Consider the following 15,063-nt stretch of genomic DNA (forward strand, 5'->3'; position numbering starts at 1 on the left):
TGTTTATAATGATTTAACATTGTTGCATAATCTAACATTTGCTTCATACTGTCATTATTCATTGCAGTAAACTTGCATCTGACATGTGGTATGACTCAACCCAAAGGTCACATTGGAAAAGTGTTTTTTAGTGTTTGAGTTGCTTTTATGTTACATTTTATTGCATGCTTTTGGCTTGTAGTCTAGCGAGATGCAGGCTGCTTAACCAGTGCCAGTACTTGGAAATACAGATGCTGCTTGCTCAGGGGTCCTCTTCAACGTGAAAAGGCTATGTTTTGTGACCGGAAGGGTTATGGAAACCAGGAATTTGTGATTTTGTATATACCATGAAACTGTGAAGGCATTTAGTGAAAGATAAATCACGTAACTGAATGACTTGTTCACATTTTTCCCACTCTGAAGGTGTGTGAAACAATGAAATACCATAAAGCTCCAGTATGGAAGGGGCTGGGTGACTCCTAAGTCAGGAAGCTTTGTTTTACTCCACGCAGTTCAGCAAACAGAGACGTCAAATCCAAATGGTCTGTGTCAGTGAACGTTGAAATAGTGCTGGAATCTTGTTCTGTTCAGTTCCTATTCGCATTGTCAAGATTTGCACTGGAAATTTTGTTCTTATCTGGGATGAGAGTCTCAGCCCAGGTCCTGCGTTGCATCCTCCACTTCAGTAGGGCTTGGTCATCCTTATGAGCTCTGTTCTAGTTTCTGGTTAGTTTTGAATCCACTAACATTTGGCTCTCAAGTGAGAGCTTAGTATTCCTCTTAGAATGAATAGGGCTTTTTTCCTGCCAAATTGAGAGGCTGGGACAGAAATCAAAAGACTGCTTTATATATAAAATATGTGTGTGTGTACACACGCATGAGAAGTTAGGTGTAGTTCTGCCGCTAACGACCTTATACTTGAATAGAAGGGAAGATGCGCTTGGCAGATGATTAGCGACTGATTCATGAACTTTATGCTGGGCCTGTTCCTTGATAAACTGTGTGTTTAGGAAATAATGTAGACTACTGGCCAGTAAATTTGAAGAAAGACCAAAATTTTGATTGGGATCTCTGACTACTTTCTGAATGGTTGTCATTGCTCGAAATACTCTTCTTAAGTGATTAAGTTACTGCTCACTATTGGTTATAAATTCTTCAATTTATAATCTTACTTAGACTCATTTTAATCTGATGCTTTGGGGGAAAAAAATGTAGTTCAAAGCAGCTTGAAATTAACTGTACTTTAAGAGTATTATGGAGTTGCAGTAATCTTCATGTTTAGGGGATGACTAACTTGATGAGTGAGAACACTGAATATAGTGTGCTCTTTCAGCTGTTGGCTTCTAGCATGAGACACTTTAAAAAGCTATCTGAGAGCAAGTTAGACATCTGGACTAACTGCACTGGTTCCTCCTGTAGGCCAGAACGTTAGTGGCAATAACTTTTGGTCACCATTGGCGTGGATTTGAGAATAACTTTTTAACCATAGCAAATCTTGTGAGCCCATTAGTCACGCTAAATTTTAAAGTTGTTTATGGAGACTGCAAAGAAAGCTGGAAGAGCTCATGTCAGCTTAAGAAATGTTGACTGTCACTTGAACCTGGCTGTTTCATTCTGTGCCACAATTAGAATTTCCACAATCTCTGTTTTTAGAGGATTACCCCAATGGGACATGGCTCGGAGATGAAAATAACCCTGAGATGCGGGTCCGTTGCCCCATCACCCCGGCTGACATGCTGCACATCAGCACGAACTGCCGCACAGCCGAGAAGATGGCACTGACGTTGCTTGATTATCTCTTCCATCGGGAAATTCAGGCCATCTCCAACCTTTCGGGCCAGGGGAAGCATGGGAAGAAGCAACTTGATCCTCTCATGATTTACGGAATTCGCTGTGAGTATCATACTGAAACTTCTGATTTTATACTGTGTTGGTAAGGCAGAAACTGTCTGGTACTTGAGGTTAAACTAAGCTTTGTAAGAATGGGGTATGTATTGTTGTTGCCAGACAGATGTTTTGTTAGCTTTTGTTTACCAAGGAATCCTAATGGGTTGGTTTAGTTTAGTTTGTTGTGGGTGTTCACCAGAAATTCCTCAATCTTGAAATCTGAATTCAGTTTTCTTTGCAAATACCAGCTGTGAGCAAACCAAGCGTGGTAAATATCGGAGGAGCATTGCTTTCTCAGATAATGGAACAAATAATAAAACGAATTACGCAAATTTAAATATTGTTCAAGTGTTCAAAACAGCATGGTCTTGAATCTTAGTTTTTACTTCCCATTTGTGTATATTATTTCAAAATACTTGTTGATCTTGAGATGGAAGGAATTTGCAGTCTCCACGAAAGGAGAGATGAAGTATCATAAGGTCTGTGGATTCGTAACAGGAATGCATTAGGATGCTAATATCCTTCTGTCTGCTGGGCTGTGCATGAGTCTTTTGGTTATTAAAGCTATTACATAGTAGTGAACAGATACTGCTTATGTTGAAGATGCAATTTTTGACAATTTAAAAGGAATCAAATGTGTTTCGCATAGAGTAGGCATAGCCACGAGTTTTGAGCGAAGAAGAATCTGGACGTATGTGTCTTGCTCAGATCTGGTGACTTCCAGTAGGGGATTACTTGGTGAATACGTTGAGGACAGCAAAGTCTGCCCGTGCGCTGCGGTGTAAGTGTTTTCGGGTACAGGAGGCAGGCGAAGGCCTCTCAGACAGCCAAGCATCTGCTGCAAGCATTACAGCTCTGGTGTGATACCTTTGCTACGTGGGTAAAGGGGAGGCAAATTTCAGTGTTAGTGTGGAATACAGGGAGAGTCCTTTACTAATTGAGCTAGATTTTAATATACCAGTAGATGTCACTGTTAAAAGATCCTCTCTAGACACATCTTATGTAGGTCACCAGTGGATTAGTCGAGCGGGAATCATTCGCTATACTAGTGTTTTGTATGCAACTGCCAATTTGAAATGCCAATTAAGGCTTAAGAACACAGCCAGAGAGAGCTTATTTTGAATGGTGTTTGAAGAATTTGATGTTTTGTTTTTGTGCTTCTGTTAGGGCAATGTGTTTGCTAGTGACATGGAAGAAAATGTGAAGAATACTTGATGGTGAGACTCCTGTGCTTTCTTTACACTGAACTGGGCTGAGGAAATACAGTCCTACTGGCCCGCCTTTGTTTCCAGTGATTTGCTGGCTATCTCGGGGAAATTGGTAGGCAAAACTAACCCATTCAGTTTGCTGCGTTAGGCCAATTTTTGTCTCATTACATACCTGACGCAGAAGACTTCAGACTTCTACTGCAAATATATTAAATAGGAATTTCTAAGGGAGATTGTGATTCAAAGTATTTTGATCTCCAAAACCTTTTTATCTATTAATCTCATCAATGTAAATGACCTTGTTCTATTGTGTTTTCAAAACTTAGATTTTTTTGGCAATAGTTTTTAGAAAGACGAAGAAATGAATCTTGCTCCAATGTTAAAGCAAGTCACTAGCAGCCATTTTCCCCATCGCTTAAATCCGTGAGCGCAAATCAAACGAGTGAGTTTATAACTGCTTGTGTAGGAAGAACAGGTTTTTGAAGATGTGAGCATGGGGAAGGAATGTGCTTATGTGACTGAATGCTCAAGCTAGGGATTATGTCATTTATATGAGGCATTCTGACCATGAAGAAATTGGATTATAGAAGTGATCCCCGCAGTTGGAAAAGGTCTGCGATGGCAGAAATGTAGCAGCAGTGGATCATAAGCAGCAGCACTCTGAACGGTGGGCACAGAAACCACTCTCTGTGTCACAGGCACCGTTTGGAATCCAGGTATCTGAAACATACCTTTATTGCTTCTTCACGTTGACTAGTGTGTTGCTTTCTTGTGGGAACCAGTCTGTAACAAACTAGGGATCATGTATGCCTTCAGGAAGAAACACCCCACGTGAATCTGACCGGAGTTTACTTTTTCGGGTACCTAAATCTTACTGGTTATTGAGATTTGCTAGCAGCAAGGACACACACTCCTGCGGCAACAAGTGAAGATGATGCATGTAAATTTGATGAAGCAGCAAATTTAATGGTAACAGTGTTGGTCCAGAAATGATGATTTCATGTAATAACCTCGTATGTCATCGCTGCGAATAGTTAAGTTGAAATGGGATTTGATTTCAGTAGCCTGTTTGTGAATCTGGTGTGATGTGAGTGAGCAGATGGAAGACTCCTGGCTTTCGAGGACGAGATTCTGGCCGTGTTCAGTTCAGCGGCAGAGCTCTTGTTGAGTTCAGCTGCGCCACGATTTCATCCCTGATGTTTGTCAAGAGAGGTGCTGGGAAGAGCCCTGCCGTGCCATATCTGCTTGGCTTTGCTTTACCAGTCCGCACACCATCTTTTTTCTTTTTTTTATTGGTAAAGTGTGGTTCCATAAGATCTACCAAAAACTGAGAGCAGCGCTAGTATGGGAACTGAATTAAGTGGTTCTCCTAATAGTGTGGTTTGCTTCTGCTCTGAGCAGTAATACTTTGATGCACTATTTTAAACGTAAATGAAAAATCTAATGTCACTAGCCTCACATTTGCCAGTCATGGCTAGAAAAGCTCAAGTTGATATAAAGGATTTTGGTTTTCCTTTATTTCAAGTTTCTTAAAGTTTGTCAGTGGAAAGATATTCCTTCCTTTCTTTTTCTAGAAGAAAAAGAAAACGCCAACCAAATCTGTGTTTAATAGAGAAGCTATTGTGTATAATATGCAGAAAGTATGGAACCTGTAAGTTCATTAAAAATTCTTGATATGCTGCATAAGGTTTACCGCAAAAGAGGTGACAGTTGATCTTTGGAAGTATAAATTTTCACTTGTGGCCTAAGTTTGCTTGTGGGGTGGCAGTGGTACTGAAGAGAGCTTTTGGGCAAGAAACCAGTGTGACTTAAACACACTGTATGTCATGAAGTAGCTTATTACTTCAGCCCTACAAAAAATGTAGACATTTTCTGGTGAAATACAATCTAAAAACATCCACAGTTGTAGTTTTCTTTGTGTAGCAGAAAATAGAGGTCTCGCTTGAGATTTTTACAGCAATTTCCACAAACGAGTTTGAAAAGACAGACTTCCAAATCCAGAATTTTGCATTTATAAGAAACTTTATAACACAAAGGATGATTTTGTATTTCGTCTTGGAAAAATTTGAGAGGGGATTTCTGAAGTTCATAAAAGAAAAGCTATCAATAGTTGTTATTCTTTAATGTAATCTAATGAAATGAAAACAAAATAACATTAGTTATTTCCTGTGTGTGTAACTGTTAGTGTGTAATTTCTGTGAAATCCTCTTGCATCTGCACAGGTGTTTTTCAGACTCTCACCAATGATTTTTTTTAACATATTTGTCAGATTTGGGCAATTATGACAAGAGGGTAGACGGTCACTACCTACAAATTAAATGGAGAACGAGTGTTTGGGTGAAGGAAGGAGATACAAATTCCCCAATTACGTTAAGGAGAACCTGTGTCCTTAGTTCACTTGTGTTCTTGGACACCAGAAATCCTCTTTTGGCTCCATACAGTCGCCTGTTGCTCAGAGAGCTATTTATGCACATTGAAATAACTCACATTAGGGACAAGATTGGTGTTTAAAACCAAAACCAACCAAACCAAACAAGCAGAAAACCCCCGCAGAGGGGAGGGCACTGTGGTGAAAGATGTACAAGTGGTGTTACAGCCCGCCTAAGGACTGTTCTGTTGAATTTCCCCATCTGCCTCCAAGACTGACTCGCAGAGTGATTTTTTGCTGATTTCTGTTCATGAGTTAACATTTATTTCATCCAGATTTACACCTGTCACTTAAATAATGTAGGAAAAATGTGTTATCTGAAAATACCTTAAGATAAAGTCTGATTTTTTTTTTTAACTATATAGTAAACAATGTATATTCTGTTTCAAATGACACATTACTTTTTAAGGTGCAATTAAAAATGCAGAATGGAAAGGAATTGGTAATCAAAGCTTGGTGTTTCTATTGTGTCATAATATTGTTTCCAGTAAAGATGGGACCACCTTTCCACTGGACCAGTTGAAAGAGACGTTGATAGCAGAACGAGACGCAGCTATGTCCTCTCCGGAGGGCTGTTCAGAGCGAATTAAGCCCTATGGTGCTCTACAGAATCCATTGACACATGACTGCTCGAGAAGCAGACCACCCACATTTAAAGGGAAGCACATTTGACTCCTGCTTGATTGTGTAATGTGTGTCAGCTAGATCCCTGTGTGTGTATATATATTCATGCACATAACCCAAACATAATGCAGGTTGGGCCAGATTAAGCAACTTGCAACTTGTCTCATGTAAAATCTGCGGATCACAGTAAGTCACTACTGTTTCGGCTTCTCATTTGCTTTTAATGAAGGTTTTGATCTTTAATAGCAAGCAATGCAGGATAAACAACAAATATACTGCGCTGCTGTCTGTCTTCAGCACCGTCGTGCTTTTAAATACTGGAGGAAGGGTAGGAAGTTGCTTCTCGGAGACAAACTATTAGCTGTAATGTGTCTCACCAGTGGATCTGTTTTATGAGTTACTGCAGGCTGTTGCTGCCATTGAGAACGTTTTGTATAAATAAACATTACAGTTACTGAAAGTGTACACTATAAATACAGAATGTATTCAGTATTTTCTGTTTTTTTTTTCATTTTTCCACTTTAAAAAAGCCTTTTTTATTGCTGTATTTTTATTAACTATACCCATTTTTCCTTTAATCTCCTTTTTTCCTTCCTAATCTTTGTATACTTTTTTTGCACTTGCTCTGGGTCTTCCTTTCATTTCCTGTTTATAATTCTGGGCTTCACGTGTCTCCTTGCTGAATATCGTACCGGTCACTGACTGTCAGAGTGCGTAGTATATATAGAATGGATTGCAGCAGTGTTACACCCAGATGCACCAGTGATCGCTGCGGGTCTTGGTGATCAGCAATAGCAGGCATGCATCTAGACCTTGGATTGCATCAGGAGGCTGTTGGAGAACTTCAAGAAAAATTCATACTGTTCCAAATAGGCATTTTGTCTGATCTCTTTCCTATTTCCTCAGCACTAGGCATAGATGAATTTTGTAAATCGGATTGTTGGGACTACATTGCTAATTGCCGTTTCCATCCATCCCCCTTGACAGACCAGCTTACTCAAGTCACGCTCTGGATGCTCTGGGGGTTTGGAGGGGAGCAGAATGGGTTAGTGGCAGTGCTCAAGCTAGGAATTTGTTGAGGATCTCTGTTTTCTGTTTAACCCACGCTTCTGTTTCTTCATTATATGGGGCATTAACTAATCTTCCGAGCCATAGTAGTCTGAAAAGAAGTTGTGGTTTGTATCTGCACAGATGAGCCGATCTCGTGGGCCCTTGAAGCACTTTTTGGCAGTGTTTTCTTCTCCTAGGAAGTTGAAGGCAGTTGAAGCAGGTTCTCCTGAGCTGTGTGCTATTCAAAACCTCTGCTCTGCATCTCACCAAGTGGACCACTTCCATCTGACAGTTTCAGAGAAGCTGCACCGGGGTTCGTTCTGAAGTCCGTGGGAGTGGTGTCCGCTCTGGGGTCAGAAGCTGGGAAGAGAGGAGGGAGAGTTTGGAGGGGTGTTGAACTATCTCACGCTCAAGAAGAGTGTGAGAAGCAAAGGCTGAGAGTTCAGCACATCTTTAAATGGAAAGAAGTGAAAGAAAGCATTTCTGTTGTGCTTTTCTCATATCCAGAAGGCATTAATTTTTTTTTTTGTGCAGCACCCTCGGGAGAGGCCTGGTGCGGTGCTGCTTTTTTCAAACACGTTGTCTTCCTCAGAGCTGCAAAAGTCTGGCTTCAGTTCCAAATAGCTGCTTCTTTGTGAATCAATTAAATGCTGCCACATGGAGGGAAGTGATAACCTCTTTTGAGGCTAGGCAAGGAGATAATATGAGAACCCATTGAGTTTATCTCAGCACCGCAGTTCTCATAAATGGCATCAATGCTGGCACTTGCTTACTGACTTTATGTAAGCACTATAATTTAATGCTGGCTGTTGTTTTCTTCTTTCCCAGGCACTTATGTTTATTTCAATTACTTTCCTGGCCAGTTACTGTTTAATAAACTGAAATAAAGGCAGCAATTTTGGGAAATAAAATAAATAGTTGGCAGTGTGTTTTCTCTCTCCTTCTCACACTTCTCTTGTTGTTCTCGCGTTACACAAGCGATGAATTTAATTTTCCATTCTTGAACGTAAGCAGCTGCTTAGCCTGTCAGTCGCAACTGTGCTTGCATGGAACTTGATTGTGCATGATGTGCTCTCGAGCATTTGTGAGTTCATAGGCTCTACAGAAAGAAGAAAATGAATGCATTAGGTCACTTGGACCGTCTCTTTCCAGCCGATGTGCAGTTGTTCCATCCTGTCAATACTCCTCTGCTTTGGCCAGATTGCTGAAATTGTGTGCTGAAGGGCGCTGGTCCTCGCTTCTTGAGGGCAGCTAAAACCTGTCAGATAAGTCTGTGTAGCATAAAAGCAGTTTTCTCAGTGACTTTAAATGTTGCTTCAGGGTGCCAGAGCAGGGGCACAGGCTGCCCAGAGAGGCTGTGGGGTCCCTTCCCTGGAGACATTCACCCCCCGCCTGGACGCGGCCCTGTGCCCCTGCTCCGGGGGTGCCTGCTCCAGCAGGGGTGGGACAGGGTGAGCTCCAGAGGGCCCTTCCAGCCCCTGCCATGCTGTGGTTCTGTGATTCAGGAGCGTATGATGGCAAAGGGGCAAGTTGTATAATTTGTGAGATAGATGCGCTCATTGGGAAAGTTACTGCTACGAATATGATTAACTCAGTTGAATGGCGGCTGTTTTTTTCTAATGAAAATCAAGGGACTCTCACATGGATGCCAGAAGTCATTATGTACTCAAGCCCCAAACCCTGAGGTCAGCAAGAAGTATTGGACCATTTATAATCGATGTGTGGAGTGCCACGTCCAAGGATCGTCTTTATCAATACTGAACGTCCATCCGAGCTATGAAGTTCCACGGGAAACAGAGGGCTCTTTGTATCACGGTTGTACTAATCACTGTTTTCTTTGGGTTGATTCCTCCATATGTGGAACTCCTCCAGTGTTATGACTGTCTGCAGGGTAGCTACCACAGTGGTGTCCCTTCTGGGCCGAAGGCAGAAGGGTGCGGAGCGTGCTTTACTCTGCCAGCTGCAGAGGCTGGGGGTTACCCAGGATCGCTCAGGCCCTGCATAACTGAAACATCCGAATGAACTTTCAGTGGACTCCAGAGAAGAAATATTTCCTTTACTATCGAAGGCCTATAAATGACACAACTGAGCTTTTACGGTGTGGTTTTAGAAGACATGAAGAGGCTAAGAAAGTATTTGATCCCTGACATTTTGAGCGGAAAAGCAGCTCAGCCACCAAACCCAGACTGATCCGTGCAGAAATAATGTACATTCATCTGGAAAACGCATTGCTGCATGCAAGGAGAGCTGCCATTTCACAAAACCTCATAAACGGAATTCCAGAAAGTTGCATAGCTTTTCCCTCCCTGGCTTTGAGCTTGCTTTTCTCTATTTCACAAGGGTTAAAAAGTGAAGCGAGGAGATGCCTCAAGCTGACTGCAAGTAAAATGTAAATAAATTCCCGCAGCGTTCAGGTTTCTGTCGTGCCAGTCCTTTCCAAACCCACAAGCTCCTTCGGAAGGGGAGAAATTTTCGTTGTTGATTCATAAGTGAGTTTTTCTTGGCGGCACGTGTGGTGGCGTTTGCCATCCAGATGGGCTCCCGAGGCACTGCGGTGACGGCTTATGTAATGGGATGTCTCGGGAAGGGGGTGGTTAAAGCAACAACCCTCCTTTTTCCATCGGTTCTGCTGCCGGTTCTGTCAGAGCACATTGTGCCGCTGCTGCTGCGTAAAAGACAAACAGCTGTTTAATCAACTTCCCTGTAAAACTGTGGCTATCAAAAATGACCCGATCTCTGGTTATTGGCAGGGGCTCCTTAAAATCAGAGGCGTTTAGTTTGATCGAGTGTTACTGCCTCGATTTAGGTGATGCCGTTTGTTTTTGAGCATCGGGCTTGGGTTTCAAACAGTAAGTTGATCCTCTGGCAATAAACACATCATACGTTTAGGTATGTTCCATTCCAAAACAGAATGATGTCTGATAAACCTTGTTGGGGTCGCTTCTCCCAGTGAGTAAGAGAAACAGCAAGATCTTTGCTTGCTGACGGAGGTTGTAAATGAGTACTCTGACGTTTTGAACGTGCAAAACGAAAAGGGAAATTAAAGCGAAGCCTTAAAAGCGTGGGATCCCATAAAGTGCATTTTTAGTATGCAAAAAGAAGGTAATAGTTATCATGAGCACATTTAGGTGTTTTATTTGGAAGGCGATTGTTAGTGGCCGGGTAACTCAAACACGTGTTGGAGTCTTTAGGTCCTAATCTTCACGAAAAGCCATTTCAGATGAGAACGCCGGTGTAGTCTGGATGGATTTTTAGCTGTACACCTATAGCTGTTCCAAGTGTGCAATTTTGCTTTCATCCCGAGACCCAAATGTTGCATGAATATGTATATTTTGGGAGGAAATGAAACATAGATCTTTCTTCAAGGTATCTTGTTTTATTTGCTGTGTCCTTTTGGATTTTTGCAGCATGTTTTTCAGTGCGAGCAATGTGTTTTCTTTTAAAAATGGGCAAAAAATTAGAAGCAAATGTGTGTCATCTGTCCAGTATCATCGCAGTGGAGTACCTCTCGTGTAATTTGTGATCTGAGGCAAGTCTGTAGTAGATGACAGGAAGACTTTTCTATTTTCAGATTATAAAACTTCTGCTTTTGGTCTGGAAGTATTTTCTTGTGGGGTTGATTGATTCATTTAATGAGTTAGACTGTAAAAACACTTCATGTTTTTATAATTATACTCTGGTTATTAAACAGTTACTTTAACGCAGCTGTTGATATTCTGTCACCATCAGAGAGAAGTGATCAAAAGATCCCTACGGGCATGCCTTACAGCCACTACTGGAACTCATTTCAATCAAAGCGTGCAACCAGGAACATCAAAAATACTCTGTTCCTGTAGCGATTAATTCACTCGCTTCCATTTCACAGCGTATCCCTGGTTCTGCAGTTCTGCTAACCTTTTGTAGCACTTGGCGCGTGCTGCAAATGAGTCGGAGATTGAGCAAACATACACATGCACGGATAAAAATGCTGTCGTTTCTTGCCAGAACGGTAAATTTGACGCTCCACTAGATGGCATTATCTGCATGCGTATGGTGCGCCCTCGGAGAGTCTGAATCGAACAGGTTCTGCTCTTGGTAAAATAGATTAAAATAGACTGGCTGGTTTTCCAGAAAGGTGGTAAGGTGTGTCTGAGCGTAGGAGCTCTTCTGTTCTGGAAGAGGATACGTTGGTGGGATTTGGAGGTTCTGGATGCTCCTTAATTTGATTTTTTGTTGTTGAAACTTCTGCGGGGACCTGTAGACCTGTATGGCTCCTTCTCGTTTGTAGAACAAGGGCATTTAAAACAATTTTTAATTTCATGCTTCCTCTGGTCCTGTGATTTGTTAAAAATTAAATAGTCAGGCAAATATTCTAAAGAAATATTAATAAATACTAATGAAATATTCTGAAAGGTTAACTTTTAATAAAATAAAATTAGATGTTAAAAAGGCTGATAATTCAAAGCTAGTTATTACTTCTTTTGAGGAACAGTACATTGCCAGAAAGGAATCCGATCCAGATCTGCGCATAAGCATCAAGGTGCTTGCTTTTCTCGTGTCACATTTGGTTTCAAAATGCTGTAAATCTTTCAAAATAGAGGACGTTCTACCTGTGTTTTACCGAGAGCAAGAACAGAGAAAGGGAAACCTCATGCCTTTTGGGTTGTACTGCTTTCTCCTAACTTTAAAAGCCAAACCAAACCCAACCAATAAACAAACAAACAAACCAAAGCCCATCTGGATGTTGAGACCATGTATTTCACCCGAAGCAGAAAGACTTGTAGCAACGCCTTGTAAAAGGAGATCGGTCTCTTGCGGTAGGCCTTTGATCTGGCGTGCTTGAGACAAATGCGAAAAACAAACGTGCTTACGGCCGTCTGTCTGTCCCCGGGCGTCAGATCCGCGCCTTCGGATGGGCAGAGAAAGTCGTAACGATAGGAGCAGCGAACAATTCACTCTCGCTTTAACCTGTTGTTGAGACACAAGCCTGTACGTGCTAACGCTGCTTGTGCTGTGTTTGGTAGATATTTAAAACCAGTTGGTTTCTGCAAGGCTTCCCGAGTGCAACCTGATGCCACCGAGAACTTTCTCACCTGTCCTGCCCAGTGGTTCGGAGGTCTGTTTGCACAGACTTGTAATCAGCGGATTGTCTGACCAGCGTAATTAGCCTTTTATAAATAGTTGCTGGTTGTGGTTTAACACTTCTGGCTTTCTTCGATGCTGGTACCCCAAAACGCACCCTTTGATCCCAGACAGTATTCCTACCAGACAGATACTGAACTTGGCTTTAATTTAGGAGCTGAGATGAGAAAATGTTGTTTTAAATTGTTGGTTTTCTGGCAATAGCTAAAAATGCTGCTTTTGTATCTAATTAGAGATGAGATTTGCATTCTAAAAGGGAAGCAATGAGTGATAGGGTGTTACCCCAACCCGTGCTGGCCCTGAACTCGGGGAATTTCACAGCAGCCATCGTTCGGGGCAGATGGTCTCTCGGGGATTGTAAGGGCTGTGTTAGTGGCGTGTGGGGAGCAGGAGCGGGACGCTGATGGGCTGATGCCGCTTCACTCTGCAGGAATTTATGTCCCCAGCCTCACCTCTATTCCGGTTATCTTGTAAAAGGTAGGAAAACACAGTGTTGAGAGTTCGGTTCCCTCACGTGTGTAGGAATACTTGTATACAAATACACGGCAGCCGGGAGCATTATGCGATATGAGCAATATGCTCCTGTAAAAAACACTTTTTGGTCTCCCTAAAGTCAGTCCTTATGCCCTAAATTGTCTAATCGCATACTCACACTTAAAGCCACTGATTTCGCTGACATTTTTCCCATCTGGAGTGTTTCCTCCAACGTGCCTGGCTTTTTCAATTGTGTTCTTAGTGGTATTTATGAATTTCCTTACTCTCTTGTCATGACACTTGCTTTTCTTACTGCAGGTAAACAGTTTCTAGGTATTTGTCATAAAGCAGTTGTTGTAGAATTAGCAGTTATGTGTTTTGCCATGAAGTTACCCGAGATAAGACTCCTTGTGATCCCTGGTATAGGGTTGAGTTCCTGTTACCCAAGTGGAGAGGGATTTGATTAACATGGAATTCTGAGGTTTATGTATTATTATAACTTAGTTGAAGAATACAAGAAAATAATCAATTTTCTGTGGAATCTTATTTGCAGAAATGCTCTTTAACCCTATCTTCTGTAACTAGGAAAACAGGGCATTTCTTTAAAAGCTGACAATTGAAAATTTCCTGGAAAAGTTCAGATTTTGTGAACGTTTTAGTGTTTGATTTTAATATTTGACTGTTAAAAATATTCTGGTTACTGACACAGGTTTAGTAAATCCTTCTCTAGGTCCGAGCAGTAGAACAGGCTTTCAGTTGTATCTGAGGCTGTTTGTAAGTACTCCCTGAATGCCGTTCGCACCGTAAAGCGTGCACGCTCCAGTCTCTAATAGTCTGTAGATTTATAACTCTTTGAAAGGTATGAATGTGAAAGTTAAACACAGGAACTGTCGAAATCAAATGGAAAACAGAGTAATTGCTTGGTAGCTGCATTTTCCTTCCCTCCTCCCTCGCTCCGTGTTTTTAAGAGCTCCCCCATCCCTCTTTGGACGCCGTTTAGCCTGTGGATGAGCACAGGGTCAGGGAAAGTGAGTATCTGGTGACACGGCTGGCGCTCAGAGGCTGCCAGGGGGCTGCCATCCCTCCTGCTGCAAGGGGGCGAGGGTTCCTTCAACGAGGAGGATGTTGCCCTCCTCTCCTGCAGCCCTTTGCCCAGCCCTAAACACTTTGGGGTTTTGGAGAGGGAAACCGCCTCCCAGCTGCGGAGATCGTACCCCCCCCAGCTGTCAAATGAGTAAACAATTACTCTTTAAAATCGTTTCAATATGGTCAATGCGTGCCCATAATTACGTTTGAAGAATTGAAGCCTGAAGGCGCAAGAAGTAACTTCAGAGGTGCTTAATTTTTTCCTCCGCTGTTCCAGTCTTTAGTACAGCAGATTTTGTTGTCATACGCTATTTGTTTAAAAAAAAAAAAATAGAGCTCCAAATGTATGACCCTTCTGTGAAAAAATGCATTTTGTTAGCCAAACCCCCAAATAATCGCCCCTCTTCATGATTCTGTGCAGGCAGAATCTGAAGCCCTTCTTTTTCACAATATCCATCATATTCTTGTCAATTAAAAAAAAAAAAAGATCCCGTTAGTTTAATAATTTGAATTTAGAATGTGACATCCTGTTGCTTTTTCTCTAGACTTTAAAAATGATGTTGAATTTGGAAGTGGAAGGAGCAGTTAACCATATCTGTTGGATTACATATTTAATGTAAATATGTCTTTATTTTATACATCTGGCTGTTAGATTCTCTGGGGGTAACACTTTCCCTAGTCTTTCGAAATGTAACAATAACAGAGGGAAAGCCTGTGCCATCTCAGGGTAAATGGCAGCAAGGGGAACTCTGCCAAGCCCATGAAAATAACAATTTGCCTTTTAATTTTCTAAAGAAATCTGGTATTTGTGGAGAACGGGAAGCAGCACAACCTAGCAATATCCAAATGCAAGCTTTGACACGAAGTTTGTTTTTGAGCAGGCTGATTTTGTATGCGGTATCAAGATGGAATATTTCATGTCTGGTTTTGATATTGCAAATGTCTTTTCTTCCTCCTCAATTTGTTCTTAATTAAATTTCTTTACAATTTGATGTTTTATGTGGATTGTTTTGTCTGCTGACTGACTTCTGACCTTTAGGAAAGAGAGGATTACTTTCTCTGGAACATTGTTTTCATGGGGTTTTGGTGGTTTTTTTCTAGTTGGCCCTGGCTTTAAAAAAACCAACCCTTTCTCCCCCTATTTTGTACATTAGATGCCTCAAAAGTCTGGGACTGTGTAGTCATTTCAGACATCGTTGCTGACAG

The 15,063-nt window shown here is 41.6% G+C and overlaps 1 protein-coding gene across 2 annotated transcripts in view; it reads left to right on the plus strand.

Moving 5' to 3' along the window:
• BANP (BTG3 associated nuclear protein) overlaps window positions 1–15,063 on the plus strand; it is a 153,239-nt gene that overhangs the window by 48,893 nt on the left and 89,283 nt on the right. For both annotated transcript variants that reach the window (XM_064459735.1, XM_064459736.1), the window contains exon 7: window positions 1,633–1,872. In XM_064459735.1, coding sequence (XP_064315805.1) covers window positions 1,633–1,872 — 240 coding nt within the window. The remainder of the gene's footprint in view (window positions 1–1,632; window positions 1,873–15,063) is intronic.

This window comes from Phalacrocorax carbo, chromosome 8 (assembly GCF_963921805.1).
Source record: "Phalacrocorax carbo chromosome 8, bPhaCar2.1, whole genome shotgun sequence".
Lineage (NCBI taxonomy): Eukaryota > Metazoa > Chordata > Aves > Suliformes > Phalacrocoracidae > Phalacrocorax > Phalacrocorax carbo.